At 48.1% G+C, this 9,940-nt stretch overlaps 1 protein-coding gene and 1 pseudogene across 1 annotated transcript; both read right to left on the reverse strand.

The window, feature by feature from the left end:
• Positions 1-4,154: 4,154 nt before the first annotated feature.
• LOC119299897 lies at positions 4,155-5,760 on the reverse strand (annotated as a pseudogene).
• Positions 5,761-7,164: 1,404 nt separating this feature from the next.
• On the reverse strand, positions 7,165-8,679 carry LOC119297749 (protein MEI2-like 6). Its single transcript, XM_037575411.1, has 4 exons — positions 8,141-8,679; positions 7,925-8,059; positions 7,673-7,814; positions 7,165-7,553 (listed from the first exon to the last, which is right to left on the reverse strand). Exons 1-4 carry the CDS (start codon positions 8,677-8,679, stop codon positions 7,392-7,394), a joined length of 978 nt encoding a protein of 325 aa, XP_037431308.1. The 3' UTR covers positions 7,165-7,391.
• Positions 8,680-9,940: the final 1,261 nt, after the last annotated feature.

Consider the following 9,940-nt stretch of genomic DNA (forward strand, 5'->3'; position numbering starts at 1 on the left):
TTGTTTCAGATTACCATCCTTGTACAGCAGCAAATCAACTATGTGCCTCTTTTGAGAAGCAAGGATGTTGATTGTACACCTTGAAGATTATAGTTGCTAAAGAGTCTACACAGGAGAAATATTTTATCTCACAACTTTCACTTGATCAGTCTAAGAATGAAAGGAAGTATGCATTAAATATACAAAAGTCTCCATAAGGTTAGCTTAAGACGGTAGTGTCCTATCTTTAAATCCTCCAAGAACGCTAGAAACTAATTTTATTACTGACTGGACATATCTGGCATGCATGTTTAGTACCTTGACTCTTTAATCTTTATATATAGACAAAGCTCTGTATCGAGAGATGAAGCGTTTGGGAGCCTGGATGAAGAATGCTTCCGAGGCGGAAAAAGAGGAGAACTATTGAGAATGCTTCCAAACCACTCAGAATTTTTGTTCCTTTTTGAGTCGCGGACTCCTTGTTTGATACAATACATCTGAAGAGCTCTTTTTGTGCACTGTTCAAATAAGCTCTTCATTTTCGTGAGTCTGGTCAAACAATGCACTTCAAATAATGAAGTTATTGTCTCGGGGATACTTAGCCAAATGTTGTACTTATCATCCTAGAGAATCCATATTCATTATGTATATATGTATCATATTTCCATTTATTTTCTTTCGGGAATAGCACATCGTATTTCCATGTTTATGTTCTATAGTTGTTTGAATTTAAAAAAAAGGTGTAGAAGAACAAAAACTATAGAAAAGGGAACACATTAAATAAAGGTAGAATTTCAAAAATGGATTGAATTGCCAGGACGTGCGTTGCACGTGCATACTTACTAGTCAAGGAAAAGGAGCCAATGGCTTCATGCGTTTTACTAGCAGTACATCTCTCCAGGCCGTTGCATGCAGGGGTAAAATAGTCCAAAACAACCCATCCGCTGGTCTGCTTGGTATGCGTGCGCTGAGTTAGGCTGGCCATAGTGGGGGTAAGGGCATCTCCAACAGTTGTGAGATAGGTGTTGGTAAATTTGCCACCTAGGACATAGTGATGATGTGGCATGTATTAAATGTGGAGAGAAAGCAAAGTTGTATGTAGATTAACCAACAACCTTTGCACAAGCTCCAAGGTGAAATAGAGAGCAATCACATTTATTGTTTCATCATTTATTGGATAGCTTACATACAATCCATTGGAGTAGTTGTATGATAGCTTGTTGGTTGATGATATGAACATTTTACCAACAAGAATAACATACAACCGGTTGGAAATGCCCTAACATAACTAGTATCATGTACTTGGGACTCGCAAACATGCTTACGTGGCAGATAATTAAAGAAGAGAGAGATGGTTATAGTAACATAGGTAGATACCATAACATAATAAATGTTATGCTACTATGTGTCATGCATGACAATAAATGAGACCACCTATGATACTACTTTATAATACTATGCACTATGGATGTAGTATTATACACTAGTATCATATGCATGATACTAGTATATGTTACTCTCCACTAAAACCAGCCTTATACGCAAACTGAAAAAGAATGGAGGGAGTACAAAACATCACTACGATTATTGATACGGTAAAGAAAAACTTGTATGTGCCGAGACGAGAAAAACATGGCCTGGTAGACGGAGGGCAGAACGGGTGTTTCCCCATTGGCGGCGGGGGCAACACATTTAATTATGTGTCAGTTCCATGGATGACGACGCCTCCAGAGCAAATGAGTCCAAGCAGGCCGCAGGGCGTGTCAGCGGCAAAAAATCGACCGCAAAAAGGATAAAAGAGTATCGACAGGGTAAGCTGACGGACGGAATTTACCAGGGGGTTGCCCGGATTTGGGATGTCTGCGCGGCGCACCGAAGAAGACTGGTTGAGACTTGAGAGAGAGAGAGTAAACTTCGTGGCGTGCTCGCCGGTGGAGCACTGCCGGAGTACTACATGCCCTGGCACGGCCGTGCCGCCGCCAGAATAGCTAGGCGGGGTGTTTTTCCTTGTCTCGAGATTATTATTTTTTCACATACGGTACGCGCACTGTGCACAGGAACAGCAACCGATCCATCGGACGCCCATGTTTTCTACTGTCCGGCAGTAGGACGTAGGCATGTAGATCGATCATGTACAAGGGACTGATCATGTCGCACGCTTCACGCTTGTACACTGCTACTTGTAGTACTCCAATCGGACGCTAGTTTCTCCTTGTGGAAAGCAGGAGGAGGCTAGCCCATGCCTGCATGTAGGCGCGTCGTCTGCAGTGTTTGCGACAGAACAAGGCAAGGGAGGAATTCCTTTTTCCTGCTGTCCCTTTCACCAGTCAAGAAGCAGGCAAAAGAAACCGATCCAAAGAAAGATTTAGGCGACCCTTTTCATGTTGCTCCGTGTTGTCTTTCTTGGAGATGTGGGGTCAATCGGCCGCCCTGTGACTCTGCAAGTCCTGTGAACCGTAAAATGTCAACCGAACACCGGTGTTTGAATTAGTTTTTTACTAGCACACTGGTTTTTACATGAACAAGACTGTGAGGAGGGTTCGGGATTTTTACCACTCCCGATAGATCTGTATTCATCCGGCCAAGATCTCCTGATCGATCTGTATATCTACACAACTCTCGCTGTTAATTGACGGAGTGGATTTCTGTGTTTTACTGGCCGTCATTATTTTTGAATTCTTGTATAGTGTACTAGTGGCTAGCTAGCACCTACACTATACCTAGCTAAGCATGCCTATACTCTACAACCATACAGCACGCTGAGTGAAGCAGTCTAGCCCTAGAGCACTGGCTTCACGTCACGCCGGTCGTCACCTCACCATTTAATTAGCGGACATGCACGCAACACGGACAAAAAATAGCAAGCATGATTACATTCTACAGTACTCCATCGCATCGCCTCACAAGCCAGGACGAGACAAAATTGCACTGCCGGTATGGTCGTCTACACGTCCTACACATACAATACACTACTGTACCCCCGGGGCTGCGAGTCCAAAATTAATTGACGAAGTGCCAAAACGACGCAACTAAACATGCCCCTGCATGGCAGAAGGCCGGCGCGCGACCGACCACCAACCCATGCCCTATCCCGCCGTGCTCCCCGTACGCCACCACTGTGCAACACGGCATTTACTCGACCTCTAGCCGTCCGTCTACAGCGTGCAAAAAAGGGATGGAAGAGAGTTCACTCGTCTTCTCACTGCGGCAGCTAGCACCTGCCCGCCCCCCTGCATGCACGCTACGGCCGCGACCACCAGTGCCCATATTTTTCCACGGTGCAATCGAGTGCAGCGTCAGACGCCGGCAGGCCGGGCGCGGGCGCCTGGGCTTCGCCGTTTCCCAACGCGCCCTCTTCTTTCTGGCCACTGTTCGCCTTGCCCGCTTGCGTGAGCGCATGCAGCGATCGGAAGAACAGCAACGCTCAGAGGGGGTAGGTCAGCAGCTCGCCTGCGGAGGCATGGAGCAGGCCAGGGAGAGGGATGCACTGTCACTTCGTAGGCACACCTCTCTCTAGGGCGTCGTCGTCTTTGATCTCCACCTCCACGGCTTCGATTCACATCCATATCCATGGAGGGCCTCGAGGGCGTGGATTCACTCTAATCTTTCTCTACTCCCCATGCTCAACCCTCTACAATTTCTGTGTTTTGAAATCATATAGGATTTCACGATACGTGATATTTCGATTTCGGACATGAGGTTTTTGCACCCGAACTCAAATGAGCTCGGGAGAACTGTAAAACCGTTTTTTTTTCTGGCTTATGTTTTAGATTTGCTGAGATGGATATGCTACATGTTAAGATAAAAAAGATAGTGATGACGAGTCTCTTCGGACATTTCTAACCGATTTTTTAAAACTTAAGGAAGTAAACGGCCAAGTAAAGTTAGTGGAGTAAAATTTTCTTCGCTAACAGTGACCGCACCTAGTTGATCCCCTAAAAGTTAGTGGAGTAAATATAATTTTGTCTTGATTTTGTGTCCTAACTGCACCAACTTCAAATACTACACAATACATATATGAAAATCATTCAAATGAAAGCATGGATAGCAATAATAGTCATAACATAAAGTTTCATCATCGCGTTTCCAAATTTAAACATGGAAATTTCACACAAAAGACATCACTTCAAACACAGTGTTTGATTCAAAATCATCATAAAACTAGCATGTATATGTTATGGATCGAGCCAATCTTTGGCATGCACCACCACCCTCTCGGCCACCACCACTCAAATGAGGTCATCCACAAAGAAATCAACGCTGCCACCTCCTCGGCCACCATCACCCTCACCACCACCCTCTCGGCCACCATCACCATCACCATCACCATCACCACCACCACCATTACCACCATCACCATGAGCATCATCACCACCCCCTCGGCCACCATCAACATTCCGAAGATAGGCCAAAATTTCTCCATGAGTGAGCTCCCAATACTTTCTTGCGGTTTCGTCCATTGTGTTTGGATTCATGAACATGATAGCACGCTCTTCGACCTCCATCGCATCACGAATTCTTTCCTCATCGAGTGCAAAGCCTACGCTCCTCGGCCCACAAATTTCTCTCTTCGGTTGCCATCTTGGTCTTCCACTTCTCATCCTCGAAGGCCTTGAGCTCATTCCACCTCGCCACCTTGTCTTCTTTGCATCAAGCCGCCAACACCTTCTTCGACTCGATCATTGCCACAAGTTCATCCTTGTAAGTGCCACCAAATGCATTCCTCTTCTTTCTTTCTTCCTTTTGTAATCTTGTTTCCTTCTAGTCAATTGTTGGCATCTTCATCAACCTCATCGTCATCCTCAATGGATATGCTCAACCTTGACCCCTTCAGAGTGGTCTCCACAATTTTTTGGATCCACTTCTCATTCTTGCATAGCTCTTTGTAGCACTGATGCAAAGTAAAGGGCTTGTGGCTGAACTTAATGCTTAGATGCTTGAATAGCTCTTGGATGTACAGGCCATACTCCGCCACTTGCACACCACTCGGTGGAGCATGATTCACTTGGTCGATGCAACTGGACCATCGGTTGCATTGATCATGGATGGTGCTCCAACGACGCCCAAGCGAACCTTGTGTACGACTTGATCGCACGTCCACGGAGGAGTTGTAGAAGTCGGTGATGCTCTCCCAAAACATGGTCTTGGTTGGATCTGTTCCGATCGTTGCATCCATGGAGATGGCACACTAAGCATCGCAAAGTGCAAGGTCCTCCTTTTAGTTGTAGTTTTGGGTGTGGGTCCTTGCGGCCTTGATGCTTGATTCGGTCACCTCCACCACCTCCTCCTCGGCCTACTCTGTGTCTTGGGTGGCCGCATGATTGAAAAACGAGTCACCATAGTTGAGATCATCAAGGCCAACGGTGGCTGAGGACTCCAACGATGCGAGGAATTTGGTCGTGGTCATCGCCGCTCTACAAAGTCAAAGCAAGCACTATAAACCCTCACTGCCGATCACGAATAGTCACTATACAATTCCAACGGGGCATGAGTTTTCTACCTTGTTGACATTTCATCAAGCACTTCGCGGCCACCTTTTTTGTTGCCGGCCGCGGCTGCCGCTCCCGCCAGAGCAGTCGTCGTAGGGGCAGCTGGAGTTGCCGCACGATGTGTAGGCCTTGCACGAGCCGGCATCATGGTCTTTTTCGTCTTCTTCTTGGCGGCCACCTCGGCGAGCGTCGCCGCCGCCGCCGTCGGCTTTCGAGACTGTTTGCCTTCGGTAGGTGCGGCGGGAAGGTGGCATGCCGTTGCGGGAGACGCGGTGGCCACGTCGGACACCATTGGCGCGGTTGGAGCCGGCGCTTGGACGCGGTGGTTCTTTTTCATCTCCTAGCTTCTTTTCGCCACCTATGGCGGCGCGTGGTGGATTCCAGCAGCGATTCGCCGGCGCCAAAGGCCGACGGGGTGAGTAGGGGGTATTGGCTATCCATTCCGGCCGGTTCGGAGGTCATCGGTGGTGGCGGTGAGCGCGGGAGGGAAAGACTCAATTTTACTCGGCCGAGAAAGTTCGACTAAATTTAGGAAACTTTTGGGGGAAATAGGAAGTTAGAGTAAAAAATTTACTCCGTTAACTATTTTAGGGGATCGGCTAGGTCCGCCATAAGGGAGTTAATCAGAAATTTTACGCCCTTATGGTCTTTTAGGGGATCGGTTAAAAATGCCCTTAAATATATAGGATCCCATAAAATCCCAATAAATGATCGCATACCTCTTAGATGATCCCTCTTACCTCCCAATAGCAAAGGGGAAGTTAGAGGATAATTTAATCCTGTCGAGGGCCCTTATGGCAATACAAATATGGTAAATACAATTTAAAAATTGATTTTATTTAGCGATCTCTCTTTCCACAAAGATATTTTCCCTTTGCCATCAAAGTTGAGACTTTGATTTGTGTATGTTCATTTAAAATAAAGTTAGCGACATGTGTATTTTTTTTTGCGAGATGCATGTTTATGTACATCTTGACGTATTGTTTTTCTTAATAATTCGACATCCCATGATTTTAGAATAACAATATTGTGATATGGTATTTAAATATTATATTGTTTGTACTATGCCCTATGATAATTTATAAGTGCACAAGTTTCTGTTGTAAAAATAAAATATAGTTTCTCAAATTAGTTACATGGTTAATATGTCATAAATCAATTTACATTTGCGTAAATAATATGATCCAGTAGATGTACATATTGAAGTAGGATTTCTTAGGATGATTTCTTAATACGAAATATGATTCCTAAATATTGAGAAGTCGGAGCATCAATATGTTCATGAACATTGCATGCCACTTTCACTCAGACGAAACACTGTTTAAACATTTCTAGGTTTAATACATTAATAACCTACAAGTTTAAATAGTACTTGTCATTAATGCAAATCACATGCACATAGGCGAATTTTGTCATTAGCCTGCAAGTAGCCGGAGTTCAAACAGCATGACCGTTCTGTGAAAATATAGATGCAATCACTTCAATCATCGAGTAAATGACTTTCTGAAGGAATTCAGCTTGAGTTAGAATCTCTCGAAATTTGTATGAGTGAACCCCGATGACGATCACCATCTCTAAATCTAGAAGAAACATTTTTTAGGTATCATGTCACAGACATTTATACATAGTGCAAAACATAATACTACTAGTAGTACTGCCAGTTCATAAAGAGGCTTCCAGATAATAAACCAGGCAGCTGACACATTTGATACTCATACAAACTTCAAATTAAACCTCGAGAACACATGCATACTTGAACAAGGAGACAAGCAAGGAAATTATAAGGTAAATTCTCAAGCCAGCCTATGATAAGTCGTCTATCTCCCGTTCTATCTATCCATGGCATAGCATAGCGTGGATAGAATGCAAGATAGAGCGGATCACGGCGACTAGCTAGTGCGCGGAACAGGCCTGCTCAGCGCCTCAGCAGCGGGCTCCACGGACCACCGCCTGGCCGATCACGCGCTCCGCCGTCGGCCTGCGGTCGCTCCGCGGCGGCCCAAAGCGCACCGGCAGGAACTCCTCGTTCCCGTTGCCGCAGGGGAACTTGGAGCCGGAGAAATGCTTCACCAACGCATCAGCACCCTGCGAGCCATGCCATTGGTTAGCACGCCGGGCGGTTCAAATCATACATGGAGCCATGTCGCCGGTGCCGGAGACAAGGGTGGCGGTCTATAAATGGAGCTGCGCGCGTGCGTGCGTACCTGGATGCTTGCGTGCACGACCTCGCACACTTTCTTGGAGCCCGTCGCCGCCCAAGAGTGGCCGTGGAGGAACTCGTGCAGCCGATGCGCCGCCGTCGCCGTCGTCATGTTTACGAAGGCGTACCCCTTGTTGTACTTCGTTCTGCGCAACAAACGAGCCGAGGTCAGCTTGTATTCACACAGAAGAGAAGCCATGGACGACACGCACTAGTACTACGATGGGGCGAACATCAGGAAACGCCGTAGCCGTACCGGAAGTCGATTGGGACGTAGAGGAAATCGTACTCCGACTTGACGGCCTTATCGCCGCCGCCGCCGACGCACCGCCGGAGCTTTTCGTTCTCCTCGGCGCAGTGCTGGTCTAGAATCGCCATGATCCTCCGCTTCCTGCGAGCGACAGAAAAGAAGACCCAGCTTTTAATCAACAAGAACCGGTGGATTGAAAAAGAAAGACAAGGGAGTACTTACGAGAAACCGTTGGGGATGTTGCAGATCATGAGAGATGTCTTGCCGCTGCTTGGGTCGAAGGCAGGTTTGCTGCCCATAGGCCGAGGGGCCGCCCTCGGCTTCGGCGTCCGCGGCGAGACGGAGGCGGGACTCCTGGGTGAGAGAACAGAGCGAGGGGAGGGGCGGTTTTCCACCTCGGCCTTCAGGGACCTATCGCTGGCGCCGTCGACGGTTTCCGTGCTGCAGCAGCTCTTCCCCGATAGCAGCGGTGGCTGCGGCGGCGGAGGGATGCAGTACACCGTCACCGGACACGATAGCGGGCTGCAGTACACAGTTACCTGACACGGAGGGGGAGGAGGCACCTGCACCCATGGCAAGGGCGGGACGGACAACGCGCACGGCGGCGGCAGCGAGGGCGGCGGGAGCAAGCACTGCGGCGGGAGGGGGAAGCCAACCGGCAGGGAGGACGAGACAGGGGGGCAGAGCTTCAAGGGGGCGGAGGCTACGGGAACGAAGGGTAAAGCAGCAGGGTTCAGGGGCTGAGTGGAGGAGGCAGCCATGGATGCGGGTGGTGTGAAGAAGAAAGACTGGACTGGAGCTCGGGAGGAACTGGAGAAGCACCCTGCCCACGAGGGGTTTATAAAGAGGTGTAGAGAAGGGGATTGGAGCGCAACAACGGTGGTTCAGCAGCCTCGGTCACTCTCGCTCGCTCCCCGTCCTCAGCTGCTTTTTTTTTTTTGAAAGTTCCAATTCCACTTTATTAAACTAAATTAGGAATTTCGTCTGAAACAATGCTAAAAATACAATCTGGGGAGACCAAGTCCCAAAAAACCGAATCACTAGAACTCACACCACGTCTAGCCAATGCATGTGCAGCTCCATTTGCCGTTCTCCGAACCCAGGTGAGCTTGAAATGTTCTCTTGCCTTGATCAGAGTTTTAATTTGTTCTACCACTTATCCAGCGTGTGACAAGTTCTTCTCCTCACTCACCAGCATTCCCGCCACCACTTGCGAGTCCGTTTCCAAGTGTAGCCTTTGTATGCTCCTTGGACTGCCCACTGAAGCGCTCGTTTACACGCCAATAGCTCGGCTATCTACAGATTTGAGCATCCAGGAAAGAAAAAACTAGCAGCCCCTCTGAACGCACCATTTTCATCTCGGAGGATAACTCCCCCACCTCCCGCTTGCTCTGACCTCGCCATGGTACCATCCACATTGGCTTTCACCCATCCTAATTCCGGTGGTTTCCACTTCTCCACAGAGGCCTGTCGTACATTAGGTGCTCGTTCAGCATGAACGCTCTTCCACTCCGATAGATACCCGGCTACCCTTCCTGCAACTATCACCGGATCATCAATCTTCTTCCCTTCTCGAGTGTCATTCCTTGCCAGCCACAACGTATATAGCCCCTGTATCATAATGGCTTTAGCTTCGTCATCCGCCTCCGACACCCACTGAAGCAACCATGCCGCTAGTTGGCCCTGGGAACTCGTCGAGCTGGGTGGGGTGGCCACAATATTGAGCCTAACTCTTTCCAAAACAAAACTGAATGATGGCAATACCAGAAGCGGTGCAGTATTGTTTCTTCACGTCCACATGCCGGACAGAATACTCCTTCCTTAATGTGTCCACGTAGCAGCTCCGTTCCGACAGCCAAGCCATTCTTAATCAACCTCCAAGCATGGATTATCGCCTTGCCCGGCGCGCTGGCTCCCCACAGAGTCGTCCAACCTCGGTGCTCTGCCACCGAAGACGAAGGTCCCGGCCGTCCCGCCCTTGCTTTCTTCTTCTCCATACATAAGTGATACGCCGATTTGACC

The sequence above is a fragment of the Triticum dicoccoides genome, chromosome 5A, assembly GCF_002162155.2.
Source record: "Triticum dicoccoides isolate Atlit2015 ecotype Zavitan chromosome 5A, WEW_v2.0, whole genome shotgun sequence".
Classification (NCBI taxonomy): domain Eukaryota; kingdom Viridiplantae; phylum Streptophyta; class Magnoliopsida; order Poales; family Poaceae; genus Triticum; species Triticum dicoccoides.